Consider the following 26056-nt stretch of genomic DNA (forward strand, 5'->3'; position numbering starts at 1 on the left):
ATGCGGCACTTGCTGACTGCCGCGCTTGGCGCCATCCACATTGCGTACGCCGACGGGTCGGTGCCGTCGGCCCCGCTGAACGTGGCGCTGGACGTGCTGGGTCCCGACGCACTCGCTGTCGCCTGGGAACCGCCCGCGACGGATGGTGGATCGCCCGTGTCGGCGTATCTGGTGGAATGGGACCCGGATCCGGGCATGCGCGAGGTGCAAGTGGTACAAACAAGTGCCAACACCGGCGCGAACGAGGTGCAAACTGTGCAGACATACGCGAAGCACGTGAAGGAGATTCAGCGCGTGACCACAAGCGCCACCGCTGTGGCGGAAGTACAAACGATCACGACAAGTGCAGCGCCCGGAGAGACGCTTGGTGGGGTCTTCACCATCCAGATGGACTCGACCAAGAGCGGAGGAAGCGTACAGAGATCAGGAGTCATTGGATTCAATGCCCCCGCTTCTGGAGATCGATCAGGTGTGCTGGAGATTTTGAATGCCATGTCGAATATAGGACCTACAGGTGTACAGAGTGTCCAGAAGTCGATGGCAGACGCACAGGGAGGCATCACGTGGACCATCATGTTCAGTACGGCGATGGGTGACGTGCCGCAGCTCACGCTTTCGAGCAATTTTCTGACGGGGAGTGGCGCGAACGTGGTGATAAACACACCGAAACAGGGCAATGTGATCGATGGAGGGACGTTCACGTTGAGATTTATGGGGAGTACGACGAAGGATCTGGCGTCAGATATTAGCGACGCAGGGATGCAGAAGGCGCTAGAGGATCTCGCCTCGATCGAGTCCGTGGATGTCACGCGAGGCGGCCCGGACGCACAGCACGGATACTACTGGGACATCACGTCCACGGGGGAATTCAATTCGGGCGACCTGCCGCTGATGACGGTGCCGTCAAAATCACTGAAAGCCACAGGAGCGAATGCCGTGGTGACTGAGCGGACGGCAGGGAACCAGCTGAAAGGATCCTTTCAGTTGAGCTATAAGCTAGCCCCCACAGGCGATTTACCGTTTGACTGCAGCGCTGCCACGATGAAAAGTGAGCTGGAAAAACTGGGCACGGTAGGGACTTTGGATGTGGTGCGCACAGAGAAGCCGGATCTGCAGGGAGGATATACGTGGACCATTTCGTTCCTTACTCTGAAAGGATCTTTAGATCAGCTGGGCACTGATATCCTGAAATTAGGTGAGACGCGGACGGACGGTGCCGGGCCGTCTATGGGGGTTCGCGTCGTGAGGACACGGCCAGGAACCGTTCAGGAGGTGCAGCAGATCCAGGTGACTACAACGAACTCCAACGTGAAGAAAACGGCATCGTTCCAGCTACAGACGACCTTCGCAGGGCAGACTCTAGCGACAAACCCCATTTTTGCAAATCCGATGGACAACGGCGCGTGTATGCCAACTCAGGCCGAGGTGCAAAAGATTGCAGTGACTACAGTGGATACGACGGCCACGGGTGGAGATGCCATTGTGTCGAAACAGGCTGCCATTCAGCTGGTGTACACTAGCAATACGGAGGGTGACGCGGTCTCGAAGACTGGGCCAATTTATCTAGACAAAGCAGGCGACGGAGACTGTGCGAAAGGTGCAACAACGATAGCAGCTGAGTTGAATAACCTTCCTGGAATTATTGGTCCTGTGACTGTGAGCTCTAGTGCTCTCCTGGCTACGCATGAGTGTACGTGGCAAGTGACGTTTACCAACCAGCCGGGTAACGTCGTTCAGCTAAAAGCAATCCCAGCTTCGAGTGAAGCTACTGCATCAGATACGGTCAATATAGTAGACGACACCATTACGCTTACTACGGTCACGGATGGAACCACCAACATGATCAAAACGGAGCTAGAGCGACTGGCTAATGTCGCCCAAGTCACAGTGACAGCCACGACTGGACTGAAGCAGACGTGCACGTGGAGCGTGACGTTCGACGGCAACGCAGGAAACTTGCCTTTAATGACTGTCTCCACAAACAACGGTGTTTCATACGGTGCTACAGGAACAGTGAGCGGAGACACCATCACGATAGTTGCAGGAACGGACGGTACGTCGACTGTGCTTGGTGGCGTCTTCGCGCTCGAGTTCGAGGGCCAACGTACGGGCTACATGCCGTTCGACGCCAGTGAAGCAGTGATGCAAACCCAGCTGGAGACCCTTTCAACGATCGGTAGTGTGGCTGTCACGAGGTCAGGCGCAGACCCGAACAATGGCTACGCGTGGATGGTCTCTTTTCTCAATAATCTTGGGAATCTTCAGCCTCTTCAACCGGACGCACTTGCCCTCACGGGAACGTCACCAAAAATCGACGTGACGGAAGTTACGAAGGGCGCTCTACCGCCTTTTAACAGTAAAGACCCGTCCAGTGGCCTCAGTTTCGATAGTGTCGTGATCACAGACCTTAGCGACTTGTCCGTGACAGCCTACCACGTTGACGAGAATGTCCCGTTCTACTTCCGCGTGTCAGCTATCAACGCCGCCGGAAGGGGCCCGCCTTCGTATTCTACGCCGCAGTATGCCATCCCTACGGCGCAAGTTCCAAGTGTCCCGACAAACGTCTCGCTGTCTGCAGTTGACGGCACCACAGTGGCGGTGTATATGAGCTCACCAGAGAACGACGGAGGCGCGTCGCTTGACTCGTACCGTGTCGAGTATAGCACGAGTCCGATCGTGGACGAAGTGCAGCAGATTCGCCTGGTTGTTCCAGTGACCAACGAGGTGCAAACGATCAGAATTACGACGGATACAGTGGGGGAAGTTCAGCTCATTCGGTTGACTAGCTCGTACTCTGGCTCGCCTGCTAGCGAGATTCAACAGGTGAACTGCGACGCTGACAGCAGCACAGGAACGTTCACTCTCACCTTCGGAGGCGAGACAACGGCGCCGATACCGGCGAGCCAAACCGATGTTCTGAAAATCAAAGCTGTACTGGAGGAACTGAACGCGATCACGACTGTGACTGTGGCATTTTACGGGGGCCAGACGACAGCGTGTCGCCCGTGCCCTACCTCAGGCTGTACTTCTGGGTTTAAGGTCACGTTCACCTCCGTCGTCGGCTATCAGGGTGACATGCCTCTCCTCACGGGCAACACGTTCGACTTGGAAGGAAATCGGCGTCTCGATGTCACCGAGTCAACTAAAGGCCAAGCTCCTGTGAGCGGCACATTTAAGCTCACGTATCTGAGAGGCAAGGATGCTGACACTGTAGCTCTCCAGTATAACGCACCGGCCGCTACTGTCCAAGCAGCACTAGTAGCGCTGGATTCGTCCATGACGATCGTGGTGACGGATGGGACTTTACCGCCGGCGAATGCCGCCAAAGGTGAGCGCTTGTGGCGCGTGACGTTCCAGAACAGCGGATATGTGCCGGACATGCTGGTTCGGCCGGCAAACAACCTTCTGCAGGGTAACGGCGCTGGCATCCTCGTGTATACTCGAAGCGCAACACCAGACCCAACCGTCCCAGTGTCTGTAGGCGGCAATCGAGTGTCGGGGTACTTTAAAGTACAGCTGGGTGGCCACACGACGGAGCGAATCAGTCACGACGCGTCCGACACGACCGTCAAGAGCAAACTAGAAGCACTTCCGAACGTGGGCACTGTGTCCGTGACCCGCTCAACGCCGTCACTGAAGAACGAGTATTCATGGACTGTCACGTTCACTGCAAACCCAGGCAGTTTCCCCATTGGAGCGGGTAATATCGACACGCTGGTGGCCGATTCGACATTACTAAGAGGAACAAACAGCCAAGCAGCCGTGACTGTGGTTCAGCAAGGATCTCTGCCACTTGATGGTACATTTAAACTCTCGAACACTGTGGGTGGAGTCACTCAGACCACTGCCAAACTATCGCCGTACGATACTGGAGAAGGGATACAACGAGCACTGGAAACGTTGCCGTCAATTGGCGGTGTGAGCGTCTCGCGGCAAACCAATAACGACGGATTTTCGTGGTTTGTCACCTTCAGTGGGTGTAGACTCAATCCGGCCGTGTGCAACATCGGAGATGTGAATCTCCTGGATAAAGTAGCGACGAGTTTAGTCGGTGGGTTGCTACCGGCAGTCCCGTCAGTGACGGTGACGGAGGTCGTGAAGGGAGTAGCCCCCGCCACGACGCTGCTTGTGACGGATTTATCAGGAGGAGACCCGTTCCAGACGGTCATTTCGAGTCTCACGTACGGTACTAAGTACTACGCGCGCGTGTACTGGCACAATAGTGTGAGTTTTGGACATCGAGCTGTGTCTATACCAGAATTCGTAACAACAAAGAACCTGCCACCTGGCCCGCCTTGGCCCGTGACGCTTGTGTCCTCGACAGCGACATCTATCACGGTAGCCTGGGAGGCACCGACTGTGAATGGTGGCGCCACAGTGAGCGGCTACGAGCTCTGGATCTCGGAGTGGGCCGAGTCCTCGTACAGAAAAGTTTACGACCGTCCGAATGACGCCGTGGCGATGCAAACGACTCTGCAGACGTCGGCAGATAACGTGATTGAATCAGGTCACAAGTACTCGTTTAAGGTTCGAGCAGTCAACTTCTGCTCGTCGGAGAACACCAATGCTGCGTGTTACGGAGCCTTCAGTGAGCCGGTGGAGTACACGGTCCGATCTCCTGTCGTTCCTGACCCTCCTGTTTCGCTGACGCGAGACTCTCGTACCACAATCAACACGAACGCAGCGAATGACGGCATCGTCTTCATCAACTGGACGCCACCAAAGGACAATGGCGGATCGCCCGTGACCAGCTACAAGCTGTTTATGGACGATGGAACCGGCTGGGCCCTGCAGACACTGATAGGCAGTTTTCCTCACGGATACACACACAAGGTGACAGGGAAAACGGAGGGCAAAGTCCTTCGCTTCTACATCCTGGCTGTAAATTCCGTTGGGCCATCGGGAAAGAGCCCAGTGTTGGCTCTGGTGGTAGCCAACGTGCCGTCCGCTCCAAGTGCGCCTAGTATCACTGAAGTATCAGCGACTGCAATTAATGTGGCGTGGCAACCTCCGGCCACCTGCACATCAACACTCACAGGCTGCAATGGGTCACCGCTACTTGGCTACAGATTGTGGCAGTTCGCAGGCGTCGCGGCAAGCTACACGGCGTCGGGCTCGCCGGTCAACGTGGAGATTCAACGTATTCGGACGACCGTTAGTGCTCCGGTGCCCGAAATTCAGAGCGTGACCGTTGTAGGCGCGTCCGGCAAGTTCAAACTGTACGTGAACTCCCAGCCCACGCCTTTGCTGTCTGTTAGTGCGACGGATCTCGAAGTACAGACCGCAGTGGCAACCTGCGGTGTGAATCCAACGAGTGTGACGCACACAGCGACAGCTACAGGTCGAACATGGGCGATCACGTTCGCCCTTGCAGACGGCCCTCAAGCCCTGATGGTGGTCGTCCCAGATCAACTCACCAACACGGTGCTCGCAGTCGCGTACACGACGTCTGTAACTCGAGTACAACTAGGAACCGCGGCACTTGGAGGCGACTTCACAGTGTCGTTCCGTGGCTTTGAAACTGGACATTTGTCGGTGACTACGACGGATAAAGCGGAGATGAAGCGACATTTGGAGAACCTTCCGTCCGTCGGCGTCGTCGATGTCACAACGACCGCAGGCCCCAACAACGCAATGACTTGGGACGTGACGTTCGTGACAGAACTCGGGGACTTGCCGCTGATAAAGGTGACGAGTGGCAGACTAACGGGCGGCAATCCAAATGTTCAGGTGACCACAATACAGGAGGGAACGCCCGGTCGAGTGGTGTATGACGGCGGCACTGCACCCGATATCTTGTCCTTCAAGTCCACCAACTTAGTGTCGGATACCCTGTACGCCTTTGTTGTCGTGGCTATTAACGCTGCTGGAGACGGTATTAGCGGCATCTCTACGCCTGCTGTTGCAGCGTCACCCGGTGCTGCCAGTAGCTACACAGAAGCGTACGGGCCGGCGCTGCTACAAGGAATGGCAGGCATTGTCTACGAGGTTCAGAGCGTGAAAACCAACGGGCTTACTGGTTCGTTTACGCTACAGTGGGGGACTTCCGGTCCTTCCAGCTCGATCGATACGACAACGACTGCAAGCGCCCTGGAAGCGATGCTGCCTACGACCATCTCGAGTCTTGGCGCAGTGCACGTGTCTCGGGCAGATCTCAACGGCGCAGATTGCGTGTGGTACGTCACCTTCGTGTCCGTCGTCGGTGACGCCCCCATGCTCGTATCAAGCGACACGACGCATGTTCAGCTCGACGAGTTCGTCAAGGGTGAGGCGAACGAGTTCACTATCGCTCCGCGAAAAGCTTCAGGCGACGTGGTGACGTACGCTACGCTGCCTGCCAATTTTCAAGGCAAAGACCGATTCTGGACCGAGTTGTGGGCGTCGCCTCCGTCGGTCATCGACGGCACCCACGAATTCGTGTCGGAAGGAGGCTTGGCCGTGTACAACCCAGTGGTGTACGAGATACAGACGCTGCGATTTAACGGCGTCGTGGGTACTTTTCGTCTGAAACTGGACACGACCAACGCGCGTGTGGGTGGCGTAGTGTCAACGAGCACTGCGCCACTGGATGCCGCCGTGCTGGCTGCGGCAAGCGACGCCAAGGCCGCTGATCTGATCAAGACCAACTTGGAGACGCTTACTAATATTGAAAGTGTGCTGGTCTCCCGCGTATCCACGTCCGGAGCAGCTCCATGGACGTATTCCGTCACTTTTGTGACCGATTTGTGCGATCAACCGCCTCTGGAGCTGGTTGGAGACAGCAACTTCATGGCTTCTGCGACTGTACTGACCATCAAAGAGCTCCAGAATGGAGTGTGTGAAGTGCAGACGGTCACGACGTCGGCCAGTGTGGAATCCACAGCCGAGGTGCAGTCCATATCGACGTGGCTGGATGCAACCGGGTCGACCATCCAGTTGGGCGGGTCTTTCTCACTTACATTTACCGGAATGGGCAGTATTACAGTTCCGTACAATGCCAATGCCGCAGCAATGAAGAACCTGTTAGAGTCTCTCAATGGGATCGACGATGTGTCTGTGACGGTGAAGAGCGCTAACTACGGGACGCCCACAACTACGGGGCTGCAGACGTGGACTGTGACGTTTAACGAGATCATGGGCAAAGTTCCAGACATCAAACTCGACTTGCCCACTGCGTTGACCGGCAGCTCCGCGACAGTTCTCATCAAAGAAGTGAAGCGGATGGGCTTGTCGTTGGGAGGCACGTTTGTGCTGAATTTTATGGGCGGGACGACACACAACTTGCCGTTCGATATCGAGGCTGCAGGCTTGAAGACGGAACTGCAGACGGCACTGAGTACTGTGCGAGAAGTGGACGTCCGGAAAGAGGAGCGCTACAATGGCAACCGCTGGACCATTTCCTTTACCAAGAACCTGGGAGATTTACCGCTACTCGAAGCGTATCCCTACGCGTACGAGATCCAGGAGATCACGACACTGGGAGGTTCTCCGACCCCACTAGAAGGCACCTTCACGCTGTCTTTCTTAACGGAGACTACGGCTCCTATTGCGTATGATGTTAGCGATGTGGCTATGAAGCTCTCACTCCAAGCCCTGCCTTCGATCGGGTTAGTTGACGTCACGCGGACGGACAAACTCGACCCGGGGAACCGGTTCAGCTGGCAGGTGACGTTCCGTTCTAGTCTGGGGAACATCGGGACTCTTGTCGCTGATGATTCTGGGCTCACTGGCAGCTTCTCCGACGTGAGTGTGACTGAGCTTCAGCCCGGTAACAAGCAATCGTTGAGCGGCCAATTCCCTCAACTTGCTGTCTTTAAGAAACAGAGCGGGTTGCCGAGCTATACGGCGAGATACATTCCGTACGGGGCAGCCGACAACTATTCCGTCTCGGTTCAACAGCTTCTCTCTGGTGGGCTGTTCGCGCTGTACTTTGACAATTTCTGGCTGCAAGACGAGCCTGCGATCGTCCGTGTAGACCCTCAACTGAACTTTGACTGGGGCCAAGGCGCTATCTCGAACTACGGACGAGACTACATTAGTATCCGATGGTTTGGTAAACTCTCAGTCCCGACTACTGATACCTATGTGCTCTACGTATCGTCCAGTGAAGGCGTACGTGTGTGGCTGAACCACCAGCTTCGTGTCGATACGTGGGAAGATGGCGAAGACGAAGGAGGAACACTGGAAAACTTCAGCGAGTCTTTAACGGCGGGGACGTTCTACGACCTGCGCGTCGAGTACCACGAAGCTACGGGCGTTGCGTCGTTTAAGTTATCGTGGAGCTCATCGTTTCTCCCCATCGCGCCAATCCCCACCAGTGCTCTGTTTCACGGCGAGCACATCGCTGGGAGCCCCTACCCGATCACCGTCACGCCTGGAGCTACCGATTTTCCGTACACGACAGCGTTTGGGAGCGGTCTCACGATGGCCACAGCGGGAGTGACAGCGCAGTTTATAATCCAAGCTAAGGATCAGAACGACAACAACAAAACCATCGATGGAGATGCGTTTGACGTCGAGATCAAGGGAACGAACACGGGCACGGCGAATGGAGTGCAGCTCGCGCCGTTCGAAGAGCACAAATACATCGGACAAGGTCAATATCTGGTCCGGTACTTGCCGTCGGTCAGCGGAACGTACACTGTTTCGATACAGACAGTGAACGGCATCGATATCTACTGCGGTCTGGGCAAACTTCACAAGTGCAGCCCGTTCGCACTGACGGTTCGACCTGGCCCGGCGACGCCGCATACCAGTCAAGCGCTTGGGAACGCCGCAGCTACAACGTACGGCGTTCTCGACGGTCTCATTGAAGCCGTGGCAGGCCTGGTCTCGAACTTTACGATCCAAGCCCGTGACACGTACGCGAACGCTGCGGACGCCGACGACGTGTTCGAGACCAAGATGGTTCTTCAACTTGATAGAACGGTACAGTACCGCAGCAACGTCCTGGTTGCCGGACAAACGGGTCTATTTGCTGTCGAGTACTCGATTCCTCGTGCCGGGAGGTACGAGATCCAGACGTATCTGAACGGGATCCCAATTCTCATGTGTCCGGGAGGCGTGACATGTTGGGCTTTGAATACACCCGCAATCCTCACGGTTGTACACAGCTTCTTACACGGTCCGAGCTGCACTGTAGATGATACGGCGACGGGTGCTCTGAGTACAGCGACGAGTGGCGGTCAAACCTCCTTCAAAATCTACGCGCGCGACACGTTCGGGAACTTACGGAAAGGTGACCGGACGACGCACTCGCTCACTACGGGCGACGGCAGATCAGATGCCTTCCTGGTCACGTTTACAGGCAAAGATGAAGTGTTTCGTACGTCCACTGCAGTGCAAACGCTTACGAGCGCCGACAAAACAATCGCTGGGTATTTCAAGCTCTCGTTCGGAAAGTTCCGGAAACAGCTTTGTCCTCTTTGTGTCAACGCCCTGGCCGGCGACGTGCTGTCGGTGAGCTCCAACCTGGTCGGGATTCTGCTTCTGGGAACCAAGTTTGTAGTGCAAGAGTGTATTTTCACGGCTGCCAGTCTGGCGTCTACCAGCGTGACTGTAGTCACGAATCACGGGTGCGCAGCCTTCACTTCGCAGAATTTCGCTCTGCAGGTCGCAGCTTCCAGCTCAGTAGCTACCGACGCACTGACGCCGTTAATTCCGCACGACGTAAGTGCTTCAGGTTTGCGCTCCATTCTGCAGGACCTTCACGGCGATGCTAAGGTGGAAGTCTCATTGGATGTCGGAAGCGGATACCAGTGGAAAATCACCTTCCTATCTCATCTGCTAGAGTGGAGTGAGGCTCATCTTGCGGTTGAGTATACGAACGGGTTCGCGTTCAGCCTGTATGCGCATACTCTCGTGGTGGCGTACACGGCAGCATCAGGAGTTTACCCCGTATGGTACACGCCTCACTACGCTGGTTCGTACACTGTGGCCGTCACGACTTGGGACCGAGATACGCACGTGAAAGGCAGCCCGTTCACAGTCCAAGTGGCAGATGGCGCTACCCACGGCCCCAGCACTTTAACAGCTACGGGAGATTGGCGGACGGAGAATTACAGTGTGGCAGCGCAGCAAATGGTAATTAAAGCCGGAAAGCCACTGTCTTTTCAGGTGCAGCTCAAAGATACTCGTCGCCTGGAGCAGCAGGCCATTCGACTTAGAGCGGTAGTGCTGGCACCAGTGCAAGAAGTGCAACGCGTGCTTGTGGATGCGACACCGTTTACATTGAGCTTCCGTGGCTCACCGGCTACCGCTTCATTGACTACAAGCAGTTCGTTCGGTAGTATCAGAGCCGCACTGGAAGCGCTCAGTACGATTTCAAGTGGCGGCGTGACGGTGACGCCTGAAAACCCTGCGGACATGACCGCCGTGGTGACTCACGCGTTTCTAGTCACGTTCACCAAGGCGACAGGTAGCTTGCCGCTTCTGGTGAGTCCGAATTCTGGCGCGACCGTGACGCCTTTAGTGAGAGGAGCAGTCTCCGTGCGTCAGGAAATGCAGATCTTAACGTGCACGTCAGCCGTGGCCGTGGCGCTGGCCGGGTCCTTCTCCGTGTCGTTTCAAGGACGAACACCCGTGGACGCAGCTGCATCCGATACACTGGCCACGTTTTCAAGTACACTTACGACTCTAGTGGGGTCCTCCGTGTCGGTTGTCGCAGAAGGCGGCCTCCAAGCGACAGTGTGTGCTCTAACCACGTCCGCCCGGTTATTAATAACGTTTAACCAGGTGCTCGGAGATGTGGCGCCGCTTGTGTACACGAAGCCTGCTGGATCTCAACTCACAGTCGTCGGCGAAGACAATACCGACAACACAATAAGCGGCATTTACCCGGCGTGGGGGAGCTTCACACTTGCACTACCAGGGCGTGCCGAGACGACCGTGAGCATCCCGTTCTGCGCGTCGACAACTGTCATGAAGAACGCGCTGGAGTCTCTCTCTCTCGTGGATCAGGTGACGGTTACCCGCGACTGGTTTGACATCACCACCGAGACGGCGACGGCGAAGCTGGCCACTCTGGTGCAGTGGACGGTGAAGTTTGACAGCCACGCCGGTAATATGCCGGAGCTGGTTGCTGACTACTCAGGTATATCCGTGCATGACGACGGTCAGCGCAAGCCGTTTGTCGAGACGCTGGAGCTCGTACGAGGGTCGGTAGGTAACAACCGCTCGGTTACGACGAGCGACACAAAAGTGACGATGACGACGACGCTGGAGAATCCTGGAGTGCAGGAAGTGCAGAAGCTTTTGTGTCGTGGTAGTCAAAAGTTTACTCTCACGTACGGAGGACTGAGCAAGGAGATTACACCCGATGCGTCCCTCGAGGAGCTTGAGAAACAACTGAACGCCATTCCCGCTGGTGTGCAGCTGTACGCGACGTCAGACGGCGTACGGAAATCTGCGGCGGAGCTGTCGACGGCTTCGATGTTCTTCCCCGTGTGCAGCGTAGCCAACCCGCGTAGGATCGAGATTGTGTTCAAGACGCCAACGGATGTACCTTTGATCGCTTGGAGCTTGACTGGCAACGACATGTACATCACAGAGGCAGTAAAGGGCGTCGTGCCGAGCGAGACTGCGATCAAGATCTCGAATCTTGAGGTTCAAAAGCTGCAGTGTCAAGTCACGGCTGCGGCGGCAGCGACGGCCTCGTTTGACCTTTTGTACGCTGGAGAACGGATCACAGTGGGGGCAAATGCGGTTCCTAGTGCACTGCAAACGCAGCTCAACGACATGAAGAGCATCCTTCAGGTGGGCGGTGTGGATGTCACGAGCACGTCACCCCAAGTTTGCACCGACCCGGCGAGCTCTGTGGACATCACGTTCCGGAAAGTGGGCGACCAGCTCTCGTTTGTGCTCGCTCAAATACGCGACGGGATTCTGTTGGCTCAAGTGACGGAGACGACGAAAGGACTGGACTCGCTCGTGTACGATGGATCGCACCAGGGGCTATTCAACGTGACAGCCACGCCGGTTGTCAGCGGAACGTACGCGATGGGAGTGACAGTGCTGAGCTTGTCTACAAACTTCTGTCCTCTTTCATTTCAGGTGCGACCGACGCTGGCGAGTGGAGGGACCAGTACACACACGGCACCAGCAGTGGTTACACAGGGTGTTACGGAGTGGTTTACACTGCAAGCCGTTGACAGATTCAACAACCTTCTCGAGTCAAGCACCGAGTTGGGCACAGACGCTTTTGTTGCAAAGCTGTTGCCGCCTTCGGTGGCATCGACACCAGCAGAATCGTACCCCGTCTCGATCACAGAGTCGAACCCGAACACGAACGGCATTTTCTCACTCACTTTTCTTCCTCAGCGGGCTGGAACGTACACGCTGTCACTCGTTCGACGCCAGGCTGGCGGTCTCTGGGCGACGTATTACGCGACGGCCTTTTTTACAGACAGCTACTTGAGTCGTCAAGACGCGGCGGTGTCGTTCCAGTGGGGAGAAACGTCTCCGTTAGGGGACCCGTTTCCAAACCGAAATTACTCGATTCGATGGAGGGGCGAGCTGCGCGCTGTGGTGTCTGGCCTGCACGTCTTTACGCTACGCGCCGACAACGCTGTGAAGCTCGTTGTAGATGGGTTGGTGCTGCTGGATCTGTTCGCCACTCCGGCTGTGTCGTCTGCAATTAACAAGTTCGATTCGTTACCGATCGAGTTGAAGGAAGGCAGATACTACAGTGTGGAGATCAGCTATCGCACGAAAGACGCCCAGTCGTTCGTGAAACTTGAATGGAGCTGTCAAATGGCTGGTCTAACGCGCACGGCGGTGCCGTCGGCATCACTGTTCACCTCAACTGAGTTAGTCAACACGCCGTTCAGTATCGTGGCGTACCCGGGCATGATCAACTCGACACAAGTGCGAAACTCGTTCGACGGGTTTACGACTGCGAATGTAAGCGGCGGCCCCATCGTTACAAATGCACTGGATCCGATCACGTTCGTGCTGGAGGCCCACGATTCGTTCGGGAACCGTCGATTCCACAGCGGTAGTGACGCCTTCGAAGTGTCGATGGTTGGCGTCGACGGTTGGGCGAGCGCGGGAAGGATCAATGACGTGACTACCAAGTCTGCTGTGCAGTATGATCCGACGTTCATCTGCAAAGCTTGCGCCGTCAGCTTCGTGATCAACACACGCACATTGACACTGAACGTCGACGTGGCGAGTCAACTGGAGGCTGGGGTGCGATTCCGCGTGATCAACGCAAACAGCGGCACATCTGCGCGTCGTCGGGACTGCTTTTTCACCACTGAGAGCGTATCTGGACCTTTCGCCGTTAGCGCCGTCGCAGTCGTTGTCGTGTCTGCGAATGGCTGTGCGGCCTTTAGCAGCTCGTCCTTCGACGTATCTGCTATCGCACCAACAGACTGGAACTACCTCGGCACCTGTTCAGTTGCTTCTGGCTCAGCTTCGCTCACGGCTTGCACCTCAGTCTTTGGACTGAAGCGCGGGGATCAACTTACGGTCGGACGGGAGGCCAACAGCGTGCACTACACGGCAGGCGTACTGAGTACCGTGGCTGTCCCGCTTGAGCAACCTTATCGAGGTGCTTCGAGTGGTTTTGTCCCTGTCTTCAAGGCCGGCGACACTACTGGACGCCACACGGTATCGATGGTGCCGTACATTAAAGGAGTGTACAGGCTGAGCGTACGTCTACCAGCTATTGATGCAGTGCACGCCGTGATAACCCAAGCTGATTCGGCACTGGGTGGCTCCTTCTACCTCTCGGTGGCTGGCAAGACGACGGGTTCCTTGAGCTTTGCCGCATTGGACACGGACGTGAAGACCGCGCTTGAGGCGCTTTCTACTGTCGGAGTTGGCAACGTCGCGACTTCGGTGTCGTGTACGAATGAGGATGCCACGAAGGGCTGTCGATGGCTTGTGACGTTCAGGCACCTCACAGAAGCTGTGAGTACGAGTCTCGGGGCGTCGTACAATGGTGTTTTGACCGGCAACAACGCCGCCGTCGATATTCAAACGCTGACACAGCCGAGGTCAGCACAGATGGTAAACGGCTTTCCGAAGAACGTACGCGTCAATCCTGGAGTGATGAATCCAACAGTAAGTACTGCGTACGGCTCTGGACTGTACGCGAGTACGTCAGGAGTGTTGTCCTCGTTCTTCGTCCAGATGAAGGACACACACGGCAACAACCTGGAGAGCGACACCAATTACCTACAGGTGCAGGTGTTCCCAGCCGGAACGACGTATCTGTCGTCTCAGGTGGCCGAGGTCTCGTCCGTCGCTTACGTTTCTGAAGGACTGTACAAGGTTTCGTACATGCCCGTGCTCTCGGGTCGCCACACCGTGGTGGTCACCGCTCAAATGTCTCCGGAGGTTCATAAGGTGTCGTCAGCGTTTGCACTACCAGGCACGAGCCGTGGCGGAACATTTGTGCTGCGTTTGTTCAGTCAGACTACAGCACCGCTAGTGTTCGAAGCCAACGCGACGGACGTCCAGCAGGCGCTGCTAAACCTGCCAGTGTTTGCAGTACATACCATGAATGCGACGACGGCGATCACAGTGACGCGAGCGGTTAACAACCAGAACGGGTTCGACTACCTGATCACGTACACGCGGCTTCCACCAGATCTGGAGCTGAGTATCGTCCAGACAGTCAACAATCTCTACAGCGGCGATGGCGGCAGTGGCGCGACGTTGACGGCATCATTACAGACCCCGCAGTCTCGCGAGCACGTGAAGACGTCAATCTCGCTTGGAGAACCGATCGTGAACGAGCAGCAGATCGTGACCGTGACGTCGACTGCTGCACTCACAGGAGGCTCGTTCCAGCTGAAGTTCGGCGCTCACACAACAGATTTGATACCTTACAATGCCCCAGCCACCACACTGGAAGACCTGTTGAACAAGTTGCCTTCGATCGGGACCAATGGCGTAAGTGTGAGTCTGACGACCAGCTTGGCTACAGCTCGAGCATGGACTGTCACGTTCCTGGCCGCGACGGCCGGTACGCCCCAGACGGCGTTTTGGAACTCAGCGCTGTACACGCCAAACCGGATCGTGCGTCACGCGAGACTCGTAGGTGACATTCCAGTGCTGACGCCTACTTCGACGAATACGCTTGTTGCTGGCGTGAACCCTGACGGTCAAGTGGCTGTGACGACGTCTGTGACTGGTGTGAGTCCGTTCACCACGATAGTCGCGCACGGCGCTCTCGTTCCGACTCAGTGCACAGCGGTAGATGGGAGCACTCCGTTTAAACCTGGTTCAGTTAACGCAGTAGGGCAGAACGGTCTGCACTCGGGCAGATTCCACTCACGCTCAAGCTTCGTCATTGAGGCACGAGACACCAATGGGAATCTACTGGACGGTACGGGAGGTGGCTTTACAGGAGCTCCTGTTCAGGAACTTCAAGTCGTCGAGACGTTTAGCTCTGCTGGACCAGGAAACAAACTAACGGGCTCCTTTGCGCTGGTCCTGGATGGACAGAAGACGGCAGCGTTACCGGCAAATACTGGACTTCAGGAAGTTGAGGCGGCGTTAGAAGCTCTCAAATCTCTAAGCGGGTTTGTTACGGTGGACACACCTGACGTGCAGACGTGGGTGGCAACCGGCACCGTAATTGTGACGAAAACCTCAAATGTCCTGACGACGTCGGCGAGTTTCTTGACTGTCCCGGACTTTGGGGTGGGGGATTGGATCCGTGTCGGTTTTCTAAACGGTCCGGTCTTCTCTATCATTACGATTACTGCTACGACCATAACGCTGTCGGGTATCTATCAAGGAGTGTCAGATAACGCGGCATCCGTCTACAAGCTAAGCGATCCCGGCGCTGGATTCACGTACAGAGTCAAGTTTGCTGCCGAGTTGGGCGACTTGCCGGCGCTTGCAGTCGACACGACGAAGCTAGGTGGAGGAACAGGCACAGGGAAAGCCAAAGTCACAGCGTGCGATTATCTGCGAACGCAGCAGCTTCAGACCACAGCGGCGTCGCAGATCAGCGGCGAATTTTCGCTTTCGTTTCGTGGTTCCACGACGCCTTTGCTTCCATGGAATGTGGACGCCAGTACATTACGTAGTGCGCTTGAGACTCTGGATGGCATTCATGCTGCAGCAGTATCCACTCCAGTTACAGGAACAAACGGAGGATTCACATGGCAAATCACACTCGTGTCCACCGAGCCACAAGGCGATAACGACCTCGAGCTGCTGTATGCTGAAGGATATCTGCTCCTAGGTAAACAGGCTCGAATCCAAGTGACGCCCGTGTGTCCTTCGACGAAGACGAGAGAAAACATGAACATTCAGTCCGTTAGTGGCAGTGAAGGCCACGCGTTCGTGCCCGTACTGCGGGGTGCGTCGACTGTCGTGGCAGACGTGAGTTATCTAGGCGGTGCCGCGTACCAGGCCGTGTACGACACCCCTCGTGAAGCTACATACTCGCTCGACGTGCGCTATGTGTCGCCTCGAGGCTTGATGGGCAGCTACTTTGACAATCGCTGGCTGTACGGCACGCCGACGTTCGAACGGGTGGATCCTCTGATCGATTTCATGTGGAAGGAAGACCGGATCACACCGACAAGTCGAGAACATGTTAGTGTGCGATGGCAAGGCTACATCAAACCCTCGTTCAGTGAGGACTACGTCTTCTTCGTGCTGGTGAACGACGGTGCGCGGCTCTGGATCGAGAATCAGCTGGTCATTGACCAGTACGACTTCGACGTCGACGCGTCCACGGCTGTAGAATTCCAGGCGAACGCATCGGTGGCATTGATCAAGGACCGGCTTACGGGGATCACGCTGGAGTATCGAGAAAATTCAGGTGTTGCATCCGTCTCGCTCTTATGGCAGTCGCATACTCAACCGAAGCGGATTGTGCCTAGCGCGCGCCTGTTTCATCGGTCGGACGCCATTATGAAGAGCCCGTTTAGTGTCAAGACGCAGGGCTCAAAGCCTTCTCCCCCGTTAAACATCAGCTTGACAATCAGTGCTGCTGACGCACTAACGGTTCACTTTAGCGCGCCGGACGACGACGGCGGCGCGCCGGTGACGGGATATCAAGTCGAGTGGTGGACGTACGCGGCGTACGGGTCAAACGAGGTGCAAGTCTTGAAGATTGCCACTAGCAACACTGGAGGAACATTCACTCTAACTCTTGATAACGGCCAAACAACCGGCCCCCTTCCAGCCTCAGCTTTATATTCCGACGTGGAAGTAGCGCTCGAGGCTTTGGATGGCGCAGGAGACGTGACTGTGATACCCGCGCCCTCAGCAAACTCAAGAGACTACACCATCACGTTCAATTCTCGCGTCGGATCTGTGCCAGACATACAAGTGGATGTCACACAGCTCACTGGTAGCAAAGCGTATATGGTGTGTTCAAAAGGAGCTACGCAGGCCTTAGCGAACGGCATGCAGTGTATTGCATCGGAAAGTATCACCAGTACTGTACATCTACTGAGCAACCCGGTCACGTTTACGCCTCCGGACGTCCCAAAGCGTGGAGATCCATACACGTTCGTGATCTCAGGTCTTACGCAACCTGCAGCTTCTGTTGAACCGAAAGCGCCTGGGGAAGTGGGCGGCACAAATGGTCCAGGCTTCTCCGTTCGCGTGCTAGCCAAGAACTCGGCAGGCAACGGTCTTCCTAGCGCGACGGCGTCTATGAAGCCGATGGCGGCCCCCGCTGCTCCAACGAATGTCGAGTCGCGCCTTGTAGCAGGTTCATCCACTAGCCTTCGACTGTGGTGGGACGCACCCACGGCAAACAACGGCGCGATCGTCACGTTCTACGTGGTGGAGTGGTGTCTTGATCTCCCAGGCCGTTTGAGCTCTGATCCTTTCAGTAGCTTCCGCGAAAAGCCGGGATTCTTCCTAGCAGCTCACCCGACTTCGTTGCGGTTTAAATACACCGTCGACAACCTGGTTCCGGGCGCTGCGTATGTCATACAAGTCCGTGCAGAGAACGTCATGGGCGTCGGTCCAATTGGGCAAACGGTGCCTTCTTTCGAAGTGCCGCGAAGTAAAGCCGCGCCGCTGCTTGATGGAACGGGTGGTGGCGTCGCCTTGAGTGTAAGGCCGGCGTCTTCTTCTATCCCAACGGCGGCGTCGTGTACAAGTTTACTGCTCTCGTGGCTTCCCGTGACAGCTGCGGACGCCCATGGCGCTGCTGTTAGGAGCTACATCGTTGACTGGTACCAGCCACAGAGTGTCGATACATCTCCGTTCGAGGTTCAGATCCTCCAGATCTTCGGTAAGGATGCAGCAGATGTGGTCACAGGCACGTTCCGCGTCCAATACAGTGGCACGTACACAGAGCCACTTCCTGTCGATGTAAGTGAGTATGAACTGGAGGAAAGTCTGGAAGCGCTGCCTGCTTTACGCAGTGTGGAGGTGGAGCGAACGCCTTTCACGTCTCGTGGAGGATACCAGTGGGCAGTGACGTTCCTGTCGGAGGCTCCAGCAGTACTAGGCAAAGTGCTTTCTATCGACACAACTAAGTTGACGGCGACGATCCTCACCACGAACGTGGGGGCCCAACTCGCTGCCCCTGTCGGTAGCAGCAGCATCACTGTAGCAGCAATACAGGGCTCAAATCAAGTCACAAGTACGGACACGGCAGCGACCGGCGCCTTAGCGGACATGTACATCTCGACATCGCAAGGACTGTGGCGAGTGACGGCCGTGTCGGTGGTCACGGGGACAGCGACGTTGACGTTATCAGGGAGTTTTTACGGAGCGAACGGGAACTACCCAGCTCAACTGGGGTGGACAGTACCTGGCGCTCTGCCTGCGGACTATCACTCCAAGACTATACCAGCTTCAAACGCAACAGATACATACTCTCTCGTACTCGACACGTTACCCCCTGGAACGCCGTATTCCGCTCGAGTAAGTGCGTGTAACTCGCTCGGGTGCAATGCTCCGACCATGGCGTCGCCCTTGACTTTAGCTGCACCGAAGCAGAAACCGGCAACTCCTCTTGACGTCGCGCTCTTTGCTGACAGTGGATCCACTTTACGCGTACGCTGGCGACACCCACCTAGCGACGGTGGCAATGTGATCACGCATTACCGTATCGAATGGGACCCGAAGCGGACATTTGACTCGGGAGCTGATACGAATGGAGAAAGCTCGAAAGGAAGCTCGTTCGGCTATGAACGGGAAGCTGTGGTGAATCCTGGAGTTGGCTGTCTATTGACTCCGTGTGAGGCTGTCATCGGGTCACTCGAGCGAGGCGCACCCTACTACGTGCGCGTGTACGCCTACAACTCGTTTGGGTATTCGATCGACGCTGGATACCCCGTTGTGCCAGGATTTGGAGTACCAAAGACGCTTCCAGAAGCCCCTGTCGACATCCTCCTGACACCTATGCAATCCTCACCAGATCAAGGCCTAACTGTGTCTTTTAACACGTCAAGCGACAGCTTTGACGACGGTGGGGACGACGTCACACAGTACCAGATCGAGTGGGATGCTATGGATCTAGATGCACTGATCCCGGACATCGTGACTGCTATCTCCAGTGCGAAGACAGCGGCGACCATCTCGACCGGCTTGATCAACCGAGTGTTTTTCGCAGAACACACGACGCAGCTGTTGCTGCTCTCAGCGACGGCGTACGACGTGCGTGGCTCCTTCCGGTTGGCATTTCAGGGTGCCGTGACGGTGGGTTTGCCGTGGGATATCACTTCGGATGCTCTTGCTGCTGCGCTCGAGACTCTTCCAACTGTGGGCCGCGTCAACATTCGACGCGTTGCTGCTGGATTTGGCTTTGCTTGGTTCGTGACGTTCTTGACCACGCCATTCCGAGCAGATACGTCGACGGGCGACGTGTATGGGGACATCCCACTACTGAAGGTGTCGACGGACAGCACGCAGCTCCTTTCGGATTTCAGTACGTCTCAGGCGGCGACCAGTACGCTAACCGGCACTGGAGCTAAGCTAGCGACAGCGACACTTATACGCGCGTTCAACGGCTTCGAACAGCAGATGGTCAAGATCTCTACGAGTGCTGGAGCGCTGGGCGGATTCTTCAGTTTGAGCTACAACCAGCAGCAGACAGCGTCAATGCCAGCGAATGCCAGTGCGATAGCTGTGAAGCAAGCGCTGACGCAGATCACAGACCCCAACGAACTGGTTGGAGACGTCGACGTGTACAAACGTCAGAGTGCGACACCCACGGGTTTCGTCTACACGATCGTGTACAAGTCACGCCTAGGACCGAACCGTCCGCTTGTCGGTTGCATTGATAAAGACCTTACCAGCTCGGTAACGACGGCAACCAAGTCGTGCGATACGACGCGTACACAGCTCGGCGGACTTCCAGCGATGAACAGTGATCTTTACGGCGTCGCAATAGTGAACAAGACCGACTTAAGTGTACGCGACGATGGAATGGCGCATTACGACGTACAGGGACTGCGTCGTGGCGTTGGATACCACGTCCGTGTGTCGGCGTGGAACGGCGTAGGCAACGTATTTGGTTCGACGCGTGCATCAACACCCGCTCGGTTCATAGTACAAAGCGTCCCAGACGCTCCACGAGACGTTAGTGTTGAGCCACGGTCGCCTACCAAGCTACTGGTATCGTGGACAAAACCACTCAATACAGGAGGGACTACTGCGTCCAACTACACAGTGCAGATCGCAGCTCGACGGGGTGTCGCCGAGCAGCAACTGATCAAGGCAGACAGCTCTCTGGGCGACTTATCACAGCGGCGTCTAGTACTACAACTTCGTGTTGGTGACGTGTCTGGATCGACAACTGTGCTCGGGAACGTATCGAGCGACGGTCTGCGCTCTGCGCTTGCCAATGCATTGAACGTCCCAGGTGCGATTGCCCATGTGAGTCGCAACAGTGTCGGCATCTTTTCTGGTTACGGCTACGAGTGGGTCGTCACGTTCAGTGACTCGATCGGAGATGTGTCGCTCATTGAGGTCACGGAAGCCAGCTACGAGAGCTCGGAGACGTCACCCGACTACTTGTCGGCGTTAGCTCTGAGTGTCACAGAACTGGTGAAGGGCAGTGTCGACGGTAGCAGTATGAACGGAGCTGCCGTCACTACGGTGGTCGTGACGCCGCAGCACGAAGTCCAGCGAGTTTTCATCTACAGCGGATCTCCAGTGGACTTAGGTGGAACCGTGATGTTGAGCGTTGGAGGAGAATCGACTGCTGCGTTGGCTGTGGACACCACGTCGGAAGACGTCCGTGTCGCGTTGGAGGGATTGTCGACGGTGGGCCAAGTGTCTGTGACGGTGACAGGTGAAGTCACTCAGCGCGCATCATTCCCAGCAGTAAGGTACGGCGTTTACTGGGATGTGACGTTCAGTAGCACAACGGATGACCTGCCGTTGCTGGGCGTACGAACGGACACGACTCTGCCGTTTACCCCAAGCGCTTGTGGTGGGACACTGTCCGGTGTGACGCCATGTGTGGAAGCCCTCACGCTTAAACAAGGCGGGTTACCCACTCAGACATCATTGAGCCAGTTAACGAACACCTCGAACTACGTCGTGCGTCTGACGGCGTCCAACGAACAGTTCACGAGTAAGTTCGTGACTGTCCCTGGTGCGCTCCAGCCAGTAGCGAGACCGCCATTGGAAGTACAAAACGCTCAAGTCGCTTCTGTAGCGGTAGATACGCTTGATGTAATGTGGCAAGCCCCCTTGGGCGACGGAGGTGCTCGTGTGGTGCACTACAAGGTTCAGTGGGATGTCAGTGCGAACTTCGACCTGCAGAGCATTTTTTCAGGCTCGGACATTGTTCTGGTTAAAGAAAGCGACGACGAAATGTTCGACTATAGGATCACTGGGCTGAGTTCAAGTAAGGACTATTTTGTCTCGGTGGTCGCCTACAACGCACGCGGTCACGGCGTCCCGGTGACAGCACTGCCGGTGGACGCTCATGAGCGCGTGACTCATCTTACAGTTTCGGGGGCGACACTGGACGAGGTAGCGCTTGCAACCGAGACGATGACGCTGTCCTTCGCTAACTATCCTTCCAAGACAGCAACAGTTGGAGTTGCGTCTAGTGCGTTAGAGCTACAGAGTGCTTTGCAGCGTCTTTCGGTCGTAGGGGTCCTGTCAGTCAAGCGCTCGGACTACTCCAAGGGACCAGCAGCTACGCCTTACGATACCAGTGGAGTGGATACGCCCAGCAATCTGTTGATGACCTGGAGTATCACGTTCCTTACCGCTTCGGTCGATGGAGTACGCGCCAGTGCGCTTGGAGCTCTTACCGTGGCACATACGGGGCCAACTATAGTCGCTCCCATGGAAGTGGTATCTCCAATCGAGGACGGCTCACTAACCATCAGACCTCGAGCGGTGGCTGCCACAGGACCGCGAGACGTACGCGTTTCCATTGTAGACGCTGCCTCGCTTGGCGTAAGCTGGCTTCCGTCACTGTCGCCTTTATCTTCCAAATATCTCGTGGAATGGAGCACGACGCCGGACTTCGCCGCGTGTCGCGCAGGGTCCATCAGTAGCAGCGGCACCAGAACCAACTACGCCACCGCCGCAGCCAACTCTCAAGTGATTAATGCGCTCCCCATAGGAGCTGACGGCCGCGTCTCATACACCATTATCAGCCTACCAGCCAAAACGAAGCAATACGTACGCGTGTCGGCTTACAACGGTAACTACGGTTCCCCGGCTCTTGCTCAAGTCCTGTCCGTGAGCACGCCTAATACTGCCGAAGACGCCGCGGTTGTCACCGTATTACCAGGAGTCAAAAGCTTAATGCCGCGTGCTGTGACTCCGTTCCGTCCGACGTCTGTGACGATGCAAGTGAGTTCCCAGGACCAACCGACACAGATCGAAGTCAGCTTTGTCCCGCCCACGAAAGACGCTTTGGACTTCACAGCTGGGAATGGAGGCGCGACAATCACGCACTATCGTTTGAGCTGGTGGGACCCGGCTGCGTTGACGACAAACGCTAAAGCGGTGATGTCCTACGATGCACGAATGGTGGACCCGACAGGCGCTGCGCTGACGTGTTATCTAGGCCCGTGTTTGTTTCGATTGGGGGCTGAAGTGCAGTCGTTGTCGTTGACGCCAGGAACGGGTTCGTTCCGTCTCGTGTCGTCGTCGTCCTCCTTTACGACTTCGATATGCACGAGCTGCTTGCTGTCATTTACAGCACCGGTTGGTGGAGTCATCACTATGGATTATACAGGAACGACGCCAGATTTACAGACTGTACTGGGTACCAACGCGCGCTTCATGGTCGTTAAACCGGGTGCTTCGTGCGTCTTCGAAGTGGCGGCGCTGAACACGCTTCCAGCCAACAAGTTACCGATCCGATTCGTGTCTTCTGCGGGTGGCTCGGCGACCTGTCCTCTGCCTTTAACGCAAGGGACGTACACAATTTCCGTGGAGCCTACGACGGCGTGCATCCTCGCGTCTACGAGTGCTGCGGATCTGGCGACTGCAATCTCCGGTTTGGTTGGCAGTGACGGTGTCGACGTCTCTCTTGACATCGAGACAGGTAACATTCGGCACTTCCGGGTCACTTTTACGGGTTCGAGTGCGACTGGAGCCTCTGGCAGCTCTCCAGCTCACACGGCTGACGTTGCGCAACTGGAAGCCGTGGCGACGGACGCCACGGGTGGCTGCATTGATGTTTCAGGGAATGTTTGGACGGGTACAGAGCTGAATGGCGGCTTGTTGGAACCCGGCGTAACTTACGCGGTGCAGGTTGCGGCTCTCAACTCGGTCGGGCTTGGAGCGCCTCTGCGTGCGAAGGCCTTTTGCCATGATCTCCCGTGCGTTGCCGGCGACGCAGTTCTAGCGCCTGCCGCGCCGCCTCTGGCACCAGTTTCCGTCACGGTGGCCAGCAACCGTGCCGATCGAACAGCATTGAACATCGCGTGGAAGCCTCCACCGTCGAACAACGGTGCTCCCATCACGCAGTATCTCGTCGAGTACTCGACTGCAGCTTTTGCCGTGCAGCCGTTGCTGTGCTCCGGTTGCGTGACAGCGCTCACAGCCGGAACAGCCTCTTCAACGCCGACGCTCACGCTCAATTTTAACGCTGGCTTGGCCAGTGGACAGATCGTGGTGCTAAGTAGTGTATCTCCTGTATGCACACTTACTGTGAGCAAGGACGCAGCAACGTTCACCAAGACAGCGTGGACTGGATCCCTAGTCGTCTATAATCTGGAGCGGCAGCACGGCTGCGACACATTCACAGGTCAAGCCGTCAACCTGAAGGCTCTGTATGACTCGACGACAGACAACTCGGTCGTGGTCCTGCCTGGCGCCGAAGACCAGCACTCAACGATCCTCAAGCCGCTCGTACCAAACAAGCAGTACACGGTTCGTGTCCGGGCGCAGAACCGTGAAGGATACGGCGTGACTCAAATCGCTACGTTCATATGTGAACCAGGTATCGAATCTTGTGCCGCAGCGGGGACACTTGCAACCACGCGACAACTACCTGCGCCGCCGACGTTAACAGTGCCGTTCCAGCTGCTGGGAGCCGGTGTGGTTGGCGCGACGTCGAATGTCCTGGGCTTCACGAAGAACTCATTGATGATCGCGTTTACCGACCCCAGTAGCTGGTCGGAACTGGAGATTGTCGACTCGTTCCGCGTGGAATGGGACTCAAGTGCAGACTTTCTGTCGGCCAACAAGAAGACGCAGGTCGTGACTCCATCGGCCTCGAAAGCTCCGTCGCGTTGGATGACTCGTCAACTCTGTGCGAACTGCATCACGGATTTGGTCACTGCTACAAACACACTGTCGATAAGCGGAGGTGTTGGACTCACGTTTGGGCTGGCAAAAGACGACTGGATACTGGTAGGTGCTGGGTCGATCACGTGCAGCCTCCAAGTAGCAGCAACGGCACCAACGGCGTCTGCGATCTCAGTCGTCGGAGGACATGGATGTGGAGACTTTACAGGAAAGACGCTCGCTCTCGACGCACAGGAAACATACGACTACAAGCTATCAACAGGCCTCGCGATGGGGGTTACTACGCACATCCGCGTGACGGCACACAACTCGCTGGGCTACGGCCCTCCATGTGATAGTATTGCTATAGCTCCAATCACTTCCAGTGACCCTCCGCCGTATCCATACATTATTCTTTCTTCGTTAACGCCTATGGACGAAGACGACCCGGATGTGCGCGTGAGTTCGCTGCGTGTGTCGTTTCCACCGCCAACGATCTCCCAAGCGGATCCCAACGGTGGCGGCGGATCCCCTGTGACGAAGTATCTGGTGGAGTGGATTAACACAAAGGAGTTCGCGAACACCATTCCTCAAGTCCAAACGATCAGCATGGCGTCAGATTCCACTGGCAGCGTGGCCGGCTCGTTTGTGCTTACACTGGACACGACCACGTGCACGTACTGTCACATCCAAGGCGTCTTCAGTACGTCAGCACTAAGCGCGTCCGCATTAGAAGAAGAAATGGCACTGGAACTCGAGAACCTACCCAACGTCGGTGACGTGGACGTGACGCGCGACGGCTGCGTGACCAAGAATCAGTGTACGTGGAGGATCACATTCCTTAGCGAGATGGACGTCGTTCCGGCGCTGACGTACACAAGTCGACTGTACGCTGCCGGCGGGAAAGTAACGCTTACCGTAGCTGGAGGGACCCAGGTTGGCAGCCTGAACGGAGTGACGTACTGTCCTTCGACAGTCAATAATGTGCTGGTGAGTGGGCGAGCTAACTGTGGCGTGGTTGTCGTGGATGCTAAGACGACGCCAGTTCCGTACGAGTACATCATCAATGGCCTTACTCCTGGAAACACGTACTACGCTCGAGTAGCGGCATACAACGCGCTGGGTTACGGACCGAGACGGGTTACGGCACCTCGCTCGCTGAGTGTGCCATTCGAGCCGCCGTCGGCTCCTAGATCGCCGTTCAACATGCTAGCGCCGCCTATTCTGACGCTTGCTGGACCTACGTCGCTGATGGTCAGCTACGCTGCTCCCAAATTCACTGGAGGAGCGCCCGTCACTGGCTACGTGATTGAATGGGACACGTCTTCGGAGTTTGACAGTGGATTCAACGGTGACGCACTTGTTCAAGTGACGATAGCAACAAGTACGCTAGTAGCCGACGCAGATGGAGCTTACCGATTCACTATTCGCG

At 56.2% G+C, this 26056-nt stretch overlaps 1 protein-coding gene across 1 annotated transcript in view; it reads left to right on the forward strand.

Moving 5' to 3' along the window:
* PITG_04980 (uncharacterized protein) overlaps window positions 1–26056 on the forward strand; it is a gene marked incomplete at both ends in the record, with an annotated part of 31653 nt that continues 5597 nt past the window's right edge. The window contains one exon of the mRNA XM_002905621.1: window positions 1–26056. This exon is cut by the window's right edge and continues 5597 nt beyond it. Coding sequence (XP_002905667.1) covers window positions 1–26056 — 26056 coding nt within the window.

The sequence above is a fragment of the Phytophthora infestans genome, genomic scaffold (assembly GCF_000142945.1).
Source record: "Phytophthora infestans T30-4 supercont1.6 genomic scaffold, whole genome shotgun sequence".
Classification (NCBI taxonomy): Eukaryota; Oomycota; class Peronosporomycetes; order Peronosporales; family Peronosporaceae; genus Phytophthora; species Phytophthora infestans.